Here is a 19882-nt window from a genome sequence, read left to right as displayed (position 1 = left end):
TCAATTCATTTACTTCATGATATATTATTGTGTTGTGTTGTCTGATCTCTCGGTGTTTTTGTGGTATGTGTCTGACAGTCGGGGCAGTATAACCTGCAGACATGTCTGAGCATGGTGCTACTGGCTACTTCCATGGTCATGGCCGGTTCAGGGAACCTAAAGGTGCTTCAGCTCTGCCGTTTTCTGCACAAGCGTACTTTTGGTGAGATGAACTACGGATTCCATATGTCGCACCACATGGCCTTGGGCCTGCTATTTCTTGGAGGAGGCAGGTTAGTGCATCTGACAGCTATAACTCTGAGCCCTTTAATTGATACAAATGCAGATTCCCTGTGTTAAGCATATGATGAAGGCATTAACTAAATTTAAGTAATGTTAACTGAAAAGATGCTGATTTTAATTTTGTATATACGTATATATTATTTTGCATAATTTATTCTAGCATTATATAATTTTTATATATTATTGTAATTAAGGATGTAGTTTTCTTTATATTTTAATACTTGTGTACATATGATATTTTACATTTTGATTTTTAATAACCCCTCCTAGAACTGCCACCTTATTGTGGTGGAGGGGTTTGTGTGCTTCAATGATCCTAGGAGCTATGTTGTCTGCCCCTGTCAGGGTTTCCCAAGGCAGACAGGTCCTAGGTGACAGGCCAGACCAAGAGCAGTTCACCAAAACCCTTATGGAGAAACAACCAAGGACCGTGACATCGCCCGGTATGGCGCAGCCGGGGCCCCACCCTGGAGCCAAGCCCGGGGTTGGGGCTTGTATGCGAGCGCTTGGTGGCCGGGCCTTTGCCCATGGGGCCCGGCCGGGCTCAGCCCGAAGAGGTGACGTGGGCCCAACCTCCTGTGGGTTCACCACCCACAGAGGTAGCAGTAGGGGACTGGTGCAGTGTGGATTGGGTGGCAGTCGAAGGCAGGGGCCTCGACGACCTGATCCCCGGACACAGCGGCTAGCTGTTGGGACATGGAATGTCACTTCGCTGGGGGGGGAAAGAGCCTAAGCTTGTGCGGGAGGTTGAGAGGTACCGGCTAGAGATAGTCGGGCTCACCTCCACGCACAGCTTGGGCTCTGGAACCCAGCTCCTCGAGAGGGGCTGGACTCTCCACTTCTCTGGAGTCGCCCATGGTGAGCGGCAGCGGGCTGGTGTGGGCTTCCTTATAGCTCCCCAGCTTAGCCGCCATGTGTTGGAGTTTACCCCAGTGAACGAGAGGGTCGCCTCTCTGCGCCTTTGGATTGGGGAGAGGGCTCTTGCTGTTGTTTGTGCCTACGGGCCGAATAGCAGTGTAGAGTATCCGGCCTTCTTGGAGTCCCTGGGAGAGGTACTGAGGGGTGCTCAGACTGGGGACTCCATTGGGTTACTGGGGGACTTCAATGCTCACGTGGGCGACGACAGTGACACCTGGAGGGGCATGGTTGGGAGGAACGGCCTCCCCGATCTGAACCCAAGTGGTGTTTTGTTATTGGACTTCTGTGCTAGTCACGGTTTGTCCATAACAAACACCATGTTCGAGCATAGGGGTGTCCATAAGTGCACGTGGCACCAGGACACCTTAGGTCAGAGGTCGATGATAGACTTTGTTGTCGTTTCATCTGATCTCCGGCCCTATGTCTTGGACACTTGGGTGAAGAGAGGGGCTGAGCTGTCAACTGATCACCACCTGGTGGTGAGTTGGATCCGCTGGCGGAGGAGGAAGCTGGACAGACCTGGCAGGCCCAAACGTATGGTGAGGGTCTGCTGGGAACGTCTGGCCGAGCACTCTGTTGGGGAGGTCTTTAACTCCCACCTCCGGGAGAGCTTTTCCCAGCTTCCAAGGGAGACGGGGGACATTGAGTCTGAGTGGACCATGTTCTCTACCTCCATTGTGGATGCAGCTGTTCGGAGCTGTGGCCGCAAGGTCTCCGGTGCCTGTCGTGGCGGCAATCCCCGAACCCGGTGGTGGACACCAGAAGTAAGGGATGCCGTCAAGCTGAAGAAGGAGTCCTATCGGGCTATGCTGACCACCGGGACTCCTGAGGCAGCTGACGGGTATCGGCAGGCCAGGCGTGCTGCAGCTCGGGCAGTTGCGGAGGCAAAAACTCGGAACTGGGAGGAGTTCGGGGAGGCCATGGAGAAGGACTATCGGTCGGCCTCGAAGAAATTCTGGCAAACCGTCCAGCGCCTCAGTAGGGGGAAGCAGTACTCTGCCAACACTGTTTACAGTGCTGGTGGGGAGCTGTTGACCTCGACTGGGGACATTGTCGGGCGGTGGAAGGAATACTTTGAGGATCTCCTCAATCCCACCATCATGTCTTCCATTGAGGAGACTGAGGCTGATGACTCAGAGGTGGACTCGTCCATTACCCAAGCCGAAGTCACTGAGGTGGTTTGCAAGCTCCTCGGTGGCAAGGCATTGGCATCAGGGTGGATGAGATCCGCCCTGAATATCTCAAGTCTCTGGATGTTGTGGGGCTGTCTTGGTTGACACGCCTCTGCAACATCGCGTGGCGGTCGGGGACAGTGCCTCTGGAGTGGCAGACTGGGGTGGTGGTCCCTCTTTTTAAGAAAGGGGACCGGAGAGTGTGCTCCAATTATAGGGGAATCACACTTCTCAGCCTCCCAGGGAAGGTTTACTCCAGGGTACTGGAGAGGAGAATTCGACCGATAGTCGAACCTCGGATCCAGGAGGAACAATGCAGTTTTCGTCCTGGTCGCGGAACACTGGACCAGCTCTATACCCTTCATAGGGTGCTCGAGGGTTCATGGGAGTTTGCCCAACCAGTACACATGTGCTTTGTGGATCTGGAGAAAGCATTCGACCGTGTCCCCCGTGGTATTCTGTGGGAGGTGCTTCGGGAGTATGGGGTTCGGGGCTCTTTGTTAAGGGCTGTCCGGTCCCTGTACGAACGGAGCAAGAGTCTGGTTTGCATTGCTGGCAGTAAGTCAGACCTGTTCCCAGTGCATGTTGGACATTGGCAGGGCTGCCCTTTGTCACCGGTTCTGTTCATAATTTTTATGGACAGAATTTCTAGGCGCAACCAGGGGCCGGAAGGAATCCTGTTTGGGAACCACAGGATTTCATCTCTGCTTTTTGCGGATGATGTTGTCCTGTTGGCTTCTTCAAACCAGGACCTCCAGCATGCACTGGGGCGGTTTGCAGTCGAGTGTGAAGCGGCTGGGATGAGAATCAGCACCTCCAAATCCGAGGCCATGGTTCTCGACCGGAAAAGGGTGGCTTGCCCTCTTCAGGTTGGTGAAGTCCTGCCTCAAGTGGAGGAGTTTAAGTATCTTGGGATCTTGACCTATGGTCATGAGCTTTGGGTAATGACCGAAAGAACAAGATTGCGGATACAAGCAGCCGAAATGAGTTTCCTTCGCAGGGTGGCTGGGCGCTCCCTTAGAGATAGGGTGAGAAGCACAGTCACTCGGGAGGAGCTCGGAGTAGAGCCGCTGCTCCTCCACATCGAGAGGAACCAGCTGAGGTGGCTCGGGCATCTTTTTCGGATGCCTCCTGGACGCCTCCCTGGGGAGGTGTTCCAGGCATGTCCCCCCGGGAGGAGGCCCCGGGGAAGACCCAGGACACGCTGGAGGGACTATGTCTCTCGGCTGGCCTGGGAACGCCTTGGTGTTCTTCCCAAGGAGCTGGCCGAGGTGTCTGGGGAAAGGGAAGTTTGGGCTTCCATGCTTAGACTGTTGCCTCCGCAACCCGGTCCTGGATAAAGCGGAAGAAGACGAGATGAGATTTTTAATAAATTAGCACAAATGTCTAAAAACCTGCTTTCACTTTGTCATTATGGGCTATTTTGTGTAGAATTTTGTGACAAAAAATTAACTCAGTCTATTAAGTATTAACTTGGTCTATAAGTCTGTAACATAATAAAACGTGGAGAAGGTGAAAGGGGTGTGTAGACTTTCCGGCTTGACTATATCATATTCCTCTCCTGCCCATCTTGCACGATGCTGGATTGCTGGTGTATAAGCTTTTGCCTGTGGATGTTGTGCTTGTGCCAGTGTTTCGAAGGGGGAGAGAGAGAATGATGAACATCCCACAAGGGCCTCTTTTTCCCTCCTGAACCTGCTCAAGCACTTTCATCAGTGCAGCTGTTATTTTTAACTGAAAGCCATTCAAAGGGTTCAAACTGCTTTTAAAACAAAAGTTGGATCACTCATTAAACAATGAAGGACCGTTTCACTGTGTGGAACAATAATGCTTCGTGCGGCTTTGTTCACAGGTACACACTCGGCACCTCCAACTCTGCCATTGCTGCCCTTCTCTGTGCTCTTTATCCTCACTTCCCTGCTCATAGCACCGATAATAGGTAAATACACTATGGTCGCCCTTCTCTCATTGTTCTGCTGGATTTAGTGTTACTGCTGTCCATTTTCTTTGAAGTGCCACATGTTTAAAGGTATTTAAGTGATATGACCATCCTTATTAAAAATATTATTGTGTTTGTTCTCAGGATAGTTTTAGTATATTTGCTCTTTGATGTATCTTGGACCAGTTTGTGTTTTCTTTGCTGGTGGTCATGGGGAATGTTTAGACATTCAAGGTGGTGGGTTTCCCCCCCCTTAGGTATCATCTCCAGGCCTTGCGTCACCTTTGTGTGCTGGCAGCTGAGCCTCGTTTGCTTGTTCCTGTGGACGTGGACACACTGAAACCCTGCTATGCCCTCCTTGATGTCATCTACAAGGTACTGTGTAGCTGCTGTTGACTTTGTAACACTACAGAGAATGGACCTCGGTTCTGAGTAAACGTGGTAATACCAATATACCTGTATTGCAGTGTATTTGTGCAAATGGCAATAAACTCTAAACTAAACTCTAATACATCAGACTGCAACATCCTGGCACTTCTATCATACTAGGTGAGGTTGTGTGGGGGGTTAACTTTAAATTACCTCATGACATCTGAAGATTGGAAGCACACTGCTAACTACAATTACTGAGACGCCCCCCACGTCTGTTTATGATTACACACAGTCATTATGTAGATGAGCAAGTCTGTGACGTACTGAGTGTGCACTGGTATTCAAGCATAAAAGCATAAAATTGTTTTAATAGGAAACACAGTGGTATGAGGAGACAAGCGTGGAATTGATGGCTCCCACTATGCTCCCTGAACTTCATCTTCTGAAACAGGTAACAGCCAAAAGGACTAAATTAAAACAAATGCCTAATCGGTTAGTCAAAGACAAATGATTGACCAGTCTCAAGGTTCCCAAACCTTTTCAGCTTGAGGCGCAAAAGAGAAATTTGGTGTCTGCTTGAGACCCATACAAAAAAATACATCATGAATTGCCATAACATCCATGTTTATAAACTACCAATAAAGAACACAACAAACCATGAATTTAAAATGTATGTCAATGGTATTTATTTCATTACAAGTATCTAACAGCAATAATCACACATTTGTTGAGTGTAGTGTTAAGTTTCGCACTGCCTCATAACAGACTTGCACTATGAGCAAAATGTACACAAACAAAAAAACATGACTGACTGACTTTTCCGCTGTCAAAACACAGAAATTGCACATAATGTAACCTCAGCCAGAAGCCGAGATCACATTTTCAGGACACTAGAAGAGAGCGAGCCCCGCACACAGCATCTGAGCTGAACAGACCAACGTACCAGTAGCAAAAATGATCACACTTCTATTTTTAATTAGGGAAGTGAAGTCATGTATCCTAGCATTGTTAGGACTAGTTAATTAGTCAACAAACAGCCAACTAGTTGATTAGTTGAGGGGTTCTGTTCCTAATATTTTGGTCAACATGCCATTTAGGTTAGTATTTATATCATTTTATTGAAATATTTGCTTTTAGATTTTTACATCAGATTTTACTTGAGCCTGTTGCATATGATCTGTGTGAGAAGGCTATGTCAAGTCTTCTGAGGGCGTGATGAAAAGTAAGCCCTGTCTGAATTAATTTTTTGTAAACTGCAAAAAGACAAAATGCTCCTTAGTGGTACAACACCCACTACTGCAGCGTACATCCTTAATCTAAATCGGACTAACTCCAGCCACAGATCAAAAATCTTGAGAAAAATGTGGTGGAGTTGTCTTAGAATTAAAATTTGTAGTATAATAATGCCAATTTAGAATTTGTTATGCCCATATTAAAAAGTGAAACCTGCACGTTCACAGATTAAAGTGAAGGGTCCAAGATACTGGGAACTGAACATTGATCTGACGAAAGGAACTCAGCATCTGCAGTAAGTCTAAATAGAGCGCTGTACAGTAAGATGCTTGATGATTAGTGTTTGTATCTAACTGCAGACACTGAGCCCTCTGTTTTCTGCTCCAGGTCCATCCTCTCCAGAGACGGTGTTCTTTATGTGAAACTGCGTGCTGGACAGCTGCCCTATAAGGATGATCCTCGGGGTTGGAAAAGTCTGCTAGCTCCTAGCGTTAACAACAGAAACCCAGAAGTGCGCACTTTCAAGGTCTGTCTTTGTGGCTGATTTAAAAAAAAAATTACTGCTCAAGGCACGGGCCATATACTGGTTTGACTGAAACATATGAAAATTTCCTGTAGCTTGAGGTCCACTTTAGTGTGTGGGTTTTTTTTTTTTTTTGCACCACAAGGATTTACATTGTAAACACACACAGGAAGTGTGGGACGGGTTTTTGTTTTTTTTTTAAATGGTCTGGCACTGGATCCTAAATGACTTAGAAATTCTGAATAGCACCAACATTTTAGCATTTGGATTTTTTCTTTCAACTCAATCCTAACATTCCAATTGCAATAAAATAATGTGATTAATTCCATTCAGTGTACATGCCGTATGTAGGCCTAGTAAAATTATTTTGGCAAAGTTTGGAAAGCGATTAGACCTTGAATGATGTGCAAAGGCTTTGGAATTTTACTGTTTATATTTCAGCATATAGCTGTGAAATAGCTCATCATAATTTACTGGACAAGTCCAAATGCAAAGTTATATGTTATCAATAGAATTGGTAAATTCCCTGTTTAAGTCCACATAGACTGGTTAAATGTCTGTTCTTGATCTGGGTTAGCTAGTTAAGCTGTGCAGTGCAACAACAAACAGGTTCGGTTAGCTCTCTAAGGCAAACTTTAACATAAGGTTTATGTTGAGAAGAGGAGGAGGAGGAGGAGTAGTAGGGTAATTTTCTTCATCCATTAACTGAAGTTATACAGTGTCATAGATTCTGATACAAGGCTTGATGTTTCAAAGGCATTTGGGAGTTTGGAACTTTAATCAACTTAGTGGACTACATGGAAAAAAGATGTAACAGTAACTAAGATTTCAAATTAATATTTCTGTGGAATTGGGTATTTTTGGTTGCAATACTTTTTTTTTACTTTCTCTCCTCTCTCTGTTCATCTATCCCCTGCAGCCTGAAGCTATTTCGACATTCACGTCAGATGCTGCCTTGGTTTCCTTTGCTAAGTACTTCTGTGAAGCCTCTGAAAACATGAAGAATGTGAGTTGAGTGGAAAATGATGGTGTACGGCCAAAACATTACAGCTGGATTATAGCTGACAGTAAAAAGAAGGCTTTGGTGTGCTGTGGCATTGTACCTACTTTACACCGTATAGAGTGGAACGGAGTTTAGAGTTTGACCAGAAAGCAGCAATATGAAAATGTGGTGGAAGCAAAAATATTGTCTGACAGAAATTCTTTACCTGGTTACTCTAAATATGAATTTGTAAAGGTTTTCTAATTGTGCTCCATCCATCCTTATCGACTGAGGTCAGGAAGTATTTGTTTCTTCTTATTGTGGTTTTCCTCTTTTTCTTGTGCATTTTACTTTTTTTTTCCCACTTGGGTTTGTGTTCTACAGAAACAGGAGACCGTGACCTTATTCTCGGCTATTCTGTATGAATGTGTGACCCAGGAAAATCCAGAGATGCTGCCCACCCATATCTCTATTGATCAGGTAATTTTTTTTCCCATAACATAATAGTATTTTCGGGGCGGCACGGTGGTGTAGTGGTTAGCGCTGTTGCCTCACAGCAAGAAGGTCCGGGTTCGAGCCGGCGAGGGCCTTTCTGTGCGGAGTTTGCATGTTCTCCCCGTGTCCGCGTGGGTTTCCTCCGGGTGCTCCGGTTTCTCCCACAGTCCAAAGACATGCAGGTTAGGTTAACTGGTGACTCTAAATTGACCGTAGGTGTGAATGTGAGTGTGAATGGTTGTCTGTGTCTATGTGTCAGCCCTGTGATGACCTGGCGACTTGTCCAGGGTGTACCCCGCCTTTTGCCCGTAGTCAGCTGGGATAGGCTCCAGCTTGCCTGTGACCCTGTAGAACAGGATAAAGCGGCTACAGATAATGAGATGAGATAATAGTATTTTCTAAACTGGGAAGGTGAGGGTTCTTCCTTAAACCACATTTTCCTTTAAACATCTATCACTACATCATTTTGAACTGCTGCTTACACAGTACTGTTGAAAAGCACAAACATGCCAGCAAATTCATGGTTTGTCACAGCTGTTTTCTTCCAACAAATATGGAAAGTGACACTGCTTGTACTTAAACACCTAACTGTCCATTTGACAACCACAGCCTTATCTAGATGAAGAAGGCCTCCAGACTGACGGGCGTCCAGTAAGTGAGATATATACGGTAGAGAAACCATAACCAGTCATTTTGTTGGCAAGTGGCAACACCTCACACAAATATTCCACAGTATAATCGTTTGGGTTTTGCTGAGTAATCCAACATACAGGTCAACACGAGTTCTTAAAGAGGCAGGTGGTGAAAGGAATTTTTTTTAATGATGTAAAATTTATATTCTGATGAATACACAGTTATCGATGAAACCTCAAATAGTCTTGGCAAGGTGTTTTATTTTTAAAGCCTGGTCCCACAATACCTATAAGGATAACTATAAATAAATCTGTCCTTTGCAGTTTGTGGTTGGTGGTCACACCAGAGCGATAGCGGTACCTATAGCTCAGGCCTGGGTTTATGGAGCGATTTTTTTCCAGGCCTGGACCTAATCCGATAAAACATCTGCATACATGTCAACCTTTGGCCAATCAAACCTGTATAACCAACCTCCAAAATCCGTATTTCCCTTATAAAATCCGTATAAGATGCAAATTAAAATAATTTACCTAAGATTTGAATGATAATTAACAATGATATATCCCAGTTACTTTTTATTCAATATTAATAACAATAAACCTTCAGAATGAATACAAAGCTCCAATGTTTGACAAAAACACAAAAAGTGTTATCAGTGTAGTTACGAAGGAAATACTTCGTTGTTTGGAGACAGGTTTCACCGAGCGGCTATTATGCACGAGACTTCATATTAGCCACAAAGTCAGGAAAATCTGTTCGTAAAATTACGTTATAATGACCAAATGCAATGAAAAGTATTTTTCCAGTCTCACCTGTGAAAGGTAATCCCATGTGATCTCGTTTGGACGGTAAACCTGTTGGTACAGTTAAACGCAGCACATGAATGAGGCATCTTTATTCTCGGCTACTGTCTAGATGCTATACCAGAGACGGTTGAAGAATCTCCACTTTGCCACATCCAATATGGCGGCGAGGATGACGTATGATTCTACGCAGAAGGCGGTGTCTGTGAGTACGTTTACATGCACATAGAGAAAATCGAATTTCTGCCGTTGCTCGACTGAAATCGAAGTTCTAAATGCCATGGAAACACCTTAGCTAGGCTGAAATTGAACCGAACTTGATTTCTCGTAATCGAGCTACACGACCTAGATTATGCGATTTTTGCCGAGCTACTTAGTGCATGTATACCCTATCGAGCTACATAGTCGAGCTACTTACTTCAGCACTGCCCCTTCCGGGAGTGACAAGACCACAAGCGGGAAACACGACAGCCTCGGTCGGCATGACAACAGTAGTAGCGAGCAGCAGAAGAGGTCAGGAGGAACAAACGAAGAAGAGAAAATGGCGAGCAGAAACGTGCACTTCTGGAGCAATGAGGAGACAGAGTTCATGCTCATTCAGCTTAAGGAGTTGAATATATTAAAATTCATGGACGGGAGAAAAACGCGCAATGGAGAACACGGAACTGATAACTTTTGTTTGCACTCTTGAATAGCTCTTCTTCATGACGACAACCGGAAGTGTACCAACACGATGGGGCTTGTAGCGCCACCTGTGGCTCGGGCGCACAATGTACCTCACACAATAGCTCGATTTCCTTGTGTGCATGTAGGATTGGATTTCTCTGGCACCCCTGCTGGGACCCTTTGCTCGATTACCGACAGCAGCTCGATTTGGATGTGCATGTAAACGTACTGTGTGTTTATATGTCTATGACTTCACGGTTGGCGGGATTCTCGCAATGTGGTGTGCGCATGATCAAAAGTGGAACGAAGTCTCGCTACCACAAGATAACGCGCAATTTCATAAGACTCTTTACTGGCTGTCTGTGGTGTACAGTACGTTTGTAAATGTTATGCGCTCTTTTATCATCGTGGGAATTGATTATAGCTCTAAATAAATATTGAAGTTTTTTTAAAGAATCCGTATAACTTTATTTATACGCCCGTATACTACTTTTATTGAATCAAATCCGTATAAAATACGGACATTCCGTATAGGTTGACATGTATGCATCTGCCCAATTAGACAATTGTTTACATGTGATGTCTGAGCACATGCTGTTTTCCCCGGGCATCTTTGTACATCCTTGTTGCATCATAAAGTCACGGAATATGGATTCACAGAAAATAAAAAAATATAATACAAAGCATGCATCTTTTATTCACAGATATGTGATATTTTCTGTGAAATATCAATAGTAAATTAATAAACATATAAATACAGGTAAGATAGTTTAATTATGAACTTTGGCAGTCCAAACATTTGTTTTAGACTTCTTAATTTTTTTTTTCCGTGATGCATCATCCGTATTAAATCGGTAACCAATCTGTAATATACTGAAACGTCCGTGACCAATCCGTAAATTATTAGCATCCGTATTACAATCCGTAACCACTCCGTATTTTGTATCCTTTTTTTTTAATTATATTATATTTCTGTAGTCTGTGACCTAGGCGTAGTTTGTCAGCCGCCGGAGTATGTGCATGGGTTGTTTTGAAGTCCAAGCTGTACAGTATGATCTGGAATAATGTGCTACTACTTGTAAAAAACTTCCATGACAGATACAGGTCATTTCGTCCAATAGTTAAGATATTTCATCCAAAGCCTTTTTCATATACACTATCAACTTTTTTATATTTCAGCTATTTGTTTGTTCGAAAAAAAGGAGGAATTCTCAATGGAATTTAACCGAAGCAAAACACGTTTTTGCAAAATTAAAATGAAACCAGAAATGATGGGAATCAGCGAGTGTCAACTTCGGGCACATTTGGCTGGGGCCTTTTGGGGAGAGATCGTTTTTATTAGACCAAATTACACAGAAAATCTATACCTGCACTTGCCAGATATCCTTGGCAAGTGCGAGATATGATATCCAGATATGAGAAAATGTGCGTTTTCTCAGTCTTTATATAGGCACGCTGATGCCTCTTGATCATGTGCAGGTGAGCCTCATTAACAGCAGCACATGATCAAGAGGCATCAGCGTGCCTATATAAAGACTGAGAAAACGCACATTCAGTGCGAAGTATTACACCACGTCAGTGCACATTACCAAGCCTTATTCTCCCATGTAGATTCTCTGGGTTTCCGATCCTGTTTCCTGTTCTTAGTTTCTGTTTTTGCCTTTGCCTGATTTAGCCTGTTTGTGCCTTGCCCGACCTTTTGCTTGTTTCACGTTTACAAGATTGCCTGCTGTTTTGGATTGTTTGCCTGTGTGTTTTTGATAGTGCTTAATGCATTCCCTTAAATGAATTATGGTTTGTTTATTCCTCAAGCTTGTCGCATGTATAAAATAATTGATAGTGCGTATGAAAAAGGCTTTGGATGAAACGTCTCAACTATTGGACGAAATGGTCATTGGACGAAGTGTCCTGATCCCTCCGTGACTATGTTGTATGCTTTTATTTACCTGAGTGGCAGGACCAACCGATGTTGTAGTTGTGGTGCGACTGCTCCAGACTGGAACTAAATTCAGGCATAGGTATAGTCATAGTTATTGGTGTTGTGGGACCTGGGCCCTTAGGGTCACATAACTAAAAATATGATTTTATCTGATAAGAACTCTAATGGAACTTTGGACTGACTTGTTAATAACCTAACTTAATATAGTGACACTCAGATGAAGTATGTGCTTGTCAGACGAATCCATAGCTGGCTTGAGTTTTAACCCTTTTTACCAGAGGCCAAAAAATAGAATTTCTGCCTGTCTTGCGGATGTCTGGTACCCAGCATTGAATTTGTCATGTCACACTCCACAGTAGTGGTTAATAGCTCATACGTAAGTAGACAGTCGTTGCTTTAAGAATCTGCAGTTTTTCATAAGAATTTCTGCTTTTACCTAGCTTACAAGCTTATATATCCAGAGAAAAGTAAAACAAACAAACAAAAAAACCTAAAACTTTTTTTTCATACAAATGTTTATCTTCAAAATAAATGGTGATATCAATCCCACTCTTGCTCTCTGAGATGCCCCAGGTGCTTGTACATTAAGCATCCAAAATTCTAAGAAGTTATCTTGAACCACCTGAAGTTCTGCGTAAGGTTATCCAAACATGGGTAAAAATGTCTCCAAAGGGCACCAAACCCCTCCCATTGGCATAATGCCTCTAGAAATGGCACAAAGCCTCAAGAAAAAGCAGACAACTTCTAGAAATAGCAAGCATTGCTAAAAGTGGCACAAAAGAACATGTCCAAATGGCAAAACCCACCAATAGGTCTCATAGAAAATCTCTCCAAATGGTATAAAATGAAATAAATGGCAATGGCATGAAACTCTCAGTAACAAAATGTGTCTCCTAAGACATGGATGTGGGATTGGATTTTAGGAGGCAAAATAACTATTAATAACTATGAAAGTGCAAAATATAAACTAGTAAATGCAAAACATGAACAAAAGTGCAAAAAAACCCCAAAACCCTGAATACTCTGACTTGATTTGAAACAAAGACGGTCCGCCATAATAAACAGGGACACATCACATGACCTGCATTTGTAAATAGTCCTGCCATACGTCTTCCTTTGGAGGCTGAGGGTCTTCTCTCAGCCATGACTTTGTCTCTTTGGCAGAGGTCACGGTGTCCATGGTAGTCACTGGATAGCATGGCCTCTTCTCTGGCACCTGTGACACTTCACTGACAGCTCCAGCCTCTGCTGGCTCAGACACTCTGCTGGCTTCATCACTCCCAAAATCCTCAGTTCTAGACTTTGTGGCTATTATTCTTTCATCAGTGGCCAAGTTGTGGTGAGACTAGTCGTATGACACTGCCTGCATGACACTAAGAGCTGCTTCCTGAGAGGCTTCGCACAGAAGAGCCAGTCATAGCCAGTGGTGCCTTTTACCCAGTCATTCTGCTTATTGTCTTTGACGTTGCTCATGTACAGGTTCCAGAATACTGTCTCAAATAGAAAGTACAATAAGTACCCAAAATCAACATTGGTAAATGCTAAATTAGGTTTTATATTTATCTATCCAATTTCTTGCTGTTTATTCAAATCAAATCAAAGTCCTTCCCACGCCATGTGGTGCATAGGGCAGTGCCGATCTCCGTTTTCGTAGACCTCGGCCTCTCGCCTATTACATAGCTAGGGTTACAGTGGGGGGGCTAGTCCTCTGGTAACCACGAGAGTTTGACTCCCCACTTGCATCTGTATTGCAGCGTGCCTTGCCAGACGGCAGTAGGTACCATTTTTATGATGGTCTTTGGTATGACCCGACCGTGAGTAGAACTCGCGATCTCCCGATCGAGAGGCAGACATGCTACCACTAGGCCAACTATGCCAGTATGCTGTTTATTAGGTTACTATATAAAGGGCAAGACAAATATAAGTATATACAAAACATTTACAAATATGGAAATAGCTTATCTCTGATTGCCTAACATCTTTAAACGAGAACTGATCTCTGATTGCCTAACATCTTTAAACGAGAACTGTTAGCCACACCCCTTTGCCAACACTTGTGGAATTGCAGCTAAACTCTGAGAAGTAAGCAGTGGCTTCTGCACCAAGACTGCTGCTTTATATGTATGAACCTGACTCAGAACAGGAAAATGAAGGCATGGACACCAAATCAGTGTCACAAACAAGATTACAGATGGCTGTTTCAGAATTGGTCATTTTAAACTCACTTTTAAACCTTGGGTTTTAAGTGACATTGTTCGTTTCCTTTACAATACTTTTCCATAACACAACAGACAAACTATAGTACTCACTGCAGGGCTAACATATAAGCTATATACCATCTCATTTTCTGATCTAGGCAACCCAAAAGAAACTGGCTGGAGTGTCTTAGTTTAGATTTTGTGGCTTAATAGGCACTCCAGATACCAAAACGTATGTGCACAAGCACTGGAAAATAAGTTAATTTTTCACAATATGTTTGTCCCCGGGCGGCACGGTGGTGTAGTGGTCAGTGCTGTCGCCTCACAGCAAGAAGGTCCAGGTTCGAGCCCTGTGGCCGGCGAGGGCCTTTCTGTGTGGAGTTTGCATGTTCTCTCCATGTCCACGTGGGTTTCCTCCGGGTGCTCCGGTTTCCCCCACAGTCCAAAGACATGCAGGTTAGGTTAACTGGTGACTCTAAATTGACCGTAGGTGTGAATGGTTGTCTGTGTCTATGTGTCAGCCCTGTGATGACCTGGCGACTTGTCCAGGGTGTACCCCGCCTTTCGCCCGTAGTCAGCTGGGATAGGCTCCAGCTTGCCTGCGACCCTGTAGAAGGATAAAGCGGCTAGAGATAATGAGATTAGATGAGATGTTTGTCCCCTTTAGTACTTGAAGTTGCACTCACTAATCAGAGCATTGTCTTCTGTTGTGCAAAGAACAGAACAGGAAGAACAGGAAAATTGTAGTCATTTTTTGACTCCATTGAAATACATTTTTTCTGTGTTAAAGACCAACACAGCAGCACTGCAACCAAGAGTGTGGTTTATGGTAATGGAACTTAGCAGTGTTTGTTTGTATTAGGTACAATTAGGCTTGTATTTTTTTTCTTAAAGTAAAATAATAATAACTTTTAGTACAGCTTCACTTTTTACAACTGTTCATTTTGAACCTAACGTGCTGTGTGCTTGTGTGTGTTGGTGTGCCTTTGAAGGTTGTGAAGGCTCTGGAGCAGGGTGAGCTGAGTGAGACGTTCTCTCTGTGGCAGATGAAGCTCGTGCTGGAGCTCTGTGAGAGTGGAATATTACAGCAGAGACTGAGGGACACGCGCAGGCAAAGCCGTGGTCTGCTGCTAAGTTCCGAGTTCCTCCCCGTCATGAAGAGCTCAGCTGACCAGGCCCTAGATCGCTGGCTTTGTGGTAAGAAAAGGCCATGCTGAATGATTTCAGGAAGAGATGCAATGATACCGATACTACTATCGGTCTGATACTGTACACATTTACTCATAAACATATGACGTTAGCCTAGTGTGTGGCATGGCACTATATGAAAAAATGACACAAAATGCAAATTATCAGAGTGTATTTCACTATAAATGATGGCAAGCAAAGTAAAGCAGAGTGCAAAATGTTCTCTGTGAACATATCACTTGGAGGAAACAAAAGCATCTGATAAACTGTCTTAAGCATAAAGCTTATTGCTAGCAGCACATCACAGTAACCAATTCTGCTGCAAACTGGCTCACAAGATAAAATGTCAACAGACAATACTGAGCAAAACACCAGCATTCAGTACAAACTTTATAAACAGTATTATAACAGCCCTTACCCAGTATATTGTTCTTGGTAATCAGCCACAGTGAATCATTGACAAAGCGGTATTGTGACACAATGAAGATGGAAAAAAAAGAACTTATTGCTGTACAGAAACATTTTTCCGAAATGAAGCAAAACGTACACTTTTGACCTTTCTCGAGCCAAGGTAACTTGTGTAGCTAACCTTGGAAAGAACATCTCATCTCATCTCATCTCATTATCTGTAGCCGCTTTATCCTGTTCTCCAGGGTCACAGGCAAGCTGGAGCCTATCCCAGCTGACTACGGGCGAAAGGCGGGGTACACCCTGGACAAGTCGCCAGGTCATCACAGGGCTGACACATAGACACAGACAACCGTTCACACTCACATTCACACCTACGGTCAATTTAGAGTCACCAGTTAACCTAACCTGCATGTCTTTAGACTGTGGGGGAAACCGGAGCACCCGGAGGAAACCCACGCGGACACGGGGAGAACATGCAAACTCCACACAGAAAGGCCCTCGCCGGCCACGGGGCTCGAACCCGGACCTTCTTGCTGTGAGGCGACAGCGCTAACCACTACACCACCGTGCCACCCTGGAAAGAACATGTCTTGTAATTTATATGAATGAAAACTCACACATGCTCATCGTGGCCACTATGTAAACTGAAGAATTAGAAACATAGCTAAGGAGCATGATGTATGATGCCTCTGATTGATCACTACTAATCAAGCTACTCATTTTGATATTGCTATCAGTAAAACACTGATTTAAAAAATGCCATTCAACATGTGTTCATACTCCTGCTGAGTCAGTTATCGCAGCATCCCTAGTTTCAGGATCTTTATTTGATTCTTGAAGGGGAAGTTGGCCTTTTCAGTATTTTAAGAACACCTGATTGCACCTGCTTGGTGGTTAATAGGCAGTAGTTTTTAGTGCCATTATGTATTTAAATAGGCATAAACTTAAGCACTCTACCTCCTCTTTGCTTGTAAAAATCACACTGAATATTTAGTCCTTATTTTTATGGAAACAAACTAAAGGCCACCTAAGGCAGGAACCATAATAATAATAATAAAGATTTGCTTGGCGCTTTACATTCTTCTGTTTTCAGCCTCTCTGTCAAATCTGATGCATTTGTTAACAGCTTCCAGTGCTGTGAAAATGCATGTCCTAAAATGTGGTATTCCTTGTGAATCTTTTTGCTTGCATATAAAAGGAACTGAAAGTTCAGATGCTTGCAAGTACCACAGAGGGTATTTTCAAGCAGTGTGTAATAACAGTTCTTAGCAAGTGACATGCCAAAGAAAAGTCTCTTTCTTAGAAATCAAAAACATCTGATATGAATGGAAGCAAGCATATTTTGAATCAGCATTATTGTGATAACGCTCTTTTTCTCTGACCTTTATCTTTCATACACAGACAACAGACATGTGCTACAGGAGTACATTAGCAGGCTGCCTACCAGTGATGATACAGACACCAGCATTCTAGCCTGCTTCTTGGTCTATCACTCAATTCCTAGCTTCAGGAAGATGGCAACAACAGACCTTGAAGGTAAAAAGATAATGCTTCTGGTCATCTCTGTTATCTGTTTGTATAATTGAAAAAAAAATGCAATGTATGAATGTGAGAGACTTCTAATTTCTCCAGTGAGATATGTCAGTCTGTGCTTGTCTTGGTTTTATTGAATTTGCAGTGTTGATGCAACACACTAATTCTTTTAGCACATTTCCAGAAGAAAAAGTAGGCAGTACGATCATACAAAGTGTCTGAGACCCCGTCCACACGTAGCCGGGTATCTGCTAAATCGAAGATATTTTTCTACGTTTTGGCCTGTCATCCACATGAAAACACATCAAAAACGAATATTTTAAAAAACTCCGGGCAAAGTGAAGATTTTTGAAAACTCCGTGTATGCCTTTTCGTGTAGACAGAGATAACCGGAGTTTTGCGTTTTAGAACGTCACAATCTGCGCCAAAAAAATGACAACAAATCTGCCCTGACGTCAAACGTGCGACCTTTGTTTACTGCAGAAGCCAGATTAAGCATGGACTTGAGCTAGCCGCACACCACGGCGATCCACACGGTACCGAACCGACCCATTTCAGAGCCGACTCCCGACAGGGCACGCACATATCCCCCGACTGTTGACGAGTGCAGTCGCGATTGAAGCGACACGTGACAACTTAATAGCTTTGTGATTGGCTATTGGATATAGTTACTGTTAAATCCAACACTTGAAGATGCTACAGGCTGAATTACAAATGACACAACACGGAATATGTAGCGCACTATCTAGGCTGCATGAGCTATTATTCCCAACCTTAAATAGTGCACTTATATAGGGGAGTTAAAGCGATTTGGAATTCAGCCACACAACTTGAGCAGAGTGGCTTTCCAGCCCACTGTGTCTATGGATAAAGCTTCAGTCTATGGAATTACAGTATATACCTGCATCAGGTGCTACCAACACGTATTTCTCGCACTAGAAATTGTGTTTAATGATGTCACGTGTTATATGAGAAAGATATGATTGGCTATTGCTAGCGACTCTCGCCGATCAGTCTGGCTCCCGATTAGTTTTTCGAATCGGCTGTGAGATGAGTCGGTACCATCGAAAACTAGTCTTTATGCCTGACTCGCGACTTCAGTTGGCTCGGTACGCTGAAAATCGGCGTAGTGTGCGGCTAGCTAAAGAGTAATGGATCGGAGTAGTGCCTTGAAAGCGTTAATTATTGTGCAGGTGCTATTTACATGTTTAATTTTAGAAGCCCAACTACTGCTCCAAGAGCACAGGCGATGTGATTAGGGGGTAGGATTTGGGGAAATAGCCATCTACAGGTTTGGAATGCTTATGAATGTGATTGAAAACGCAGATGTTCGGTTATGTGTGGAAGGGATTTTTTTCGAAGACGAGGTGGTGTGGATAAAACATTTTTATAAACGGGGGGGGGAGAATGTTCGGTTTTAAAAATACCCGGCTACGTGTGTACATGGCATCAGAGTGGCGCTTATCCATCTGTTATGTCTCTGACTCCTATGTTATCATATGTTGTTCTGTTTGTTTTGTCTTTTTCAGGGTGCTCCTCTTTCCCTGAGCTGCTGTTGAAGTTCAGTCAGTTGGGTGTTCCTGTTCGAGGCTTGCTGCATCTCAGCCCTTTGCTCTTACACAATGGTGGCTCTGCTATATCGCAACACTTTCCTTCTGACCACCAGAAGTCATGAACCTCATATTCTCCCTTACTTAAATGTCTTCCTAGGGAGACTCCAAGACTCAATTAACATGAAATCCTTTCTTGGATATTCAAGAGACGGCCCAGGTTTCATGGTAAGGCCTGGCTTAATTAGTAGGTCCTAAGGCTCAAGGTTGACCACTGCTGCATTGCAGTTATGTAAATAATTTGTATCAATGTTTGTACCTGTGATACTGGTGTCAATAAATGATTTGAGATGAGGATTTTTTTAATGGTTCACACTTTCTTTGTTTACAAAAACAGCAAAATGTATATTTATGATGCATGTTTTTTTTTCCTTTTCCTCTTCTAATTTTTCTCAATATTTGCCATGACTGACAAAACAAGTGTTCTTCCTGAGCAAATGAACAAGAGCATTCCTGTGCAAATGAAAAACATTTCCCAGCCTGGAAGCACATTGCCAAACACACCCACTCACATTCCACACTATTTGCATAGCTACATTTCTCCATTTAAAATAGTGCTTGCCTCGCTGTGCTTTGAATACTGATAACTGGCTGTTGTGTCTGCAGTCTCACTCTACTATGGGATGAAGTGAAAGTTCTGTTCATGTTCAAAGCTATTTTAGACCATGTTGTTTTTTGTGTAAGAAGAGAACTGTGTTTTTTTTCATTTGTTCTTTAATAACTTGGTGAGGGTTTGCGTCTTTGCATTGTCAGCTCACCACTGATAAAAGCATACAAACTGTCAGAGCAGCGTTTCCTGTATAACAGCAAGTGGTGTAGCAACACTAAGGGAATGACTGGGCAGTAGTCTCATGGGTCTGTTTAGAAAGTATCTCTATACCTCAAAGCCAGCATTGTGGCAAGGCATCATCATTAGTTACTATCATTTTCTATAGCTGACAGAGCTAATTAGTGTGTACTCTGAGTTACTTGAATTGAGCAGTAA

General features: G+C 43.4%; 1 protein-coding gene across 3 annotated transcripts in view; it reads left to right on the top strand.

Moving 5' to 3' along the window:
• anapc1 (anaphase promoting complex subunit 1) overlaps positions 1-19203 on the top strand; it is a 93989-nt gene extending 74786 nt beyond the window's left edge. For 2 of the 3 annotated variants that reach the window (XM_060925375.1, XM_060925374.1), the window contains exons 38-49: positions 79-272; positions 4225-4311; positions 4569-4686; positions 5057-5134; positions 6144-6211; positions 6304-6442; positions 7359-7445; positions 7806-7901; positions 9465-9557; positions 15148-15352; positions 17156-17290; positions 18817-19203. In XM_060925375.1, the coding sequence (XP_060781358.1) occupies positions 79-272; positions 4225-4311; positions 4569-4686; positions 5057-5134; positions 6144-6211; positions 6304-6442; positions 7359-7445; positions 7806-7901; positions 9465-9557; positions 15148-15352; positions 17156-17290; positions 18817-18962 (1446 nt within the window). In that variant the 3' untranslated portion in view covers positions 18963-19203. The remainder of the gene's footprint in view (positions 1-78; positions 273-4224; positions 4312-4568; positions 4687-5056; positions 5135-6143; positions 6212-6303; positions 6443-7358; positions 7446-7805; positions 7902-9464; positions 9558-15147; positions 15353-17155; positions 17291-18816) is intronic. The other variant, XM_060925376.1, reaches the window with a different exon arrangement.
• Positions 19204-19882: the final 679 nt, after the last annotated feature.

The sequence above is a fragment of the Neoarius graeffei genome, chromosome 7, assembly GCF_027579695.1.
Source record: "Neoarius graeffei isolate fNeoGra1 chromosome 7, fNeoGra1.pri, whole genome shotgun sequence".
Classification (NCBI taxonomy): Eukaryota; Metazoa; Chordata; class Actinopteri; order Siluriformes; family Ariidae; genus Neoarius; species Neoarius graeffei.
Note: the sequence above shows the minus strand (reverse complement) of the source record. Positions and strands in the feature narration are given on the sequence as shown.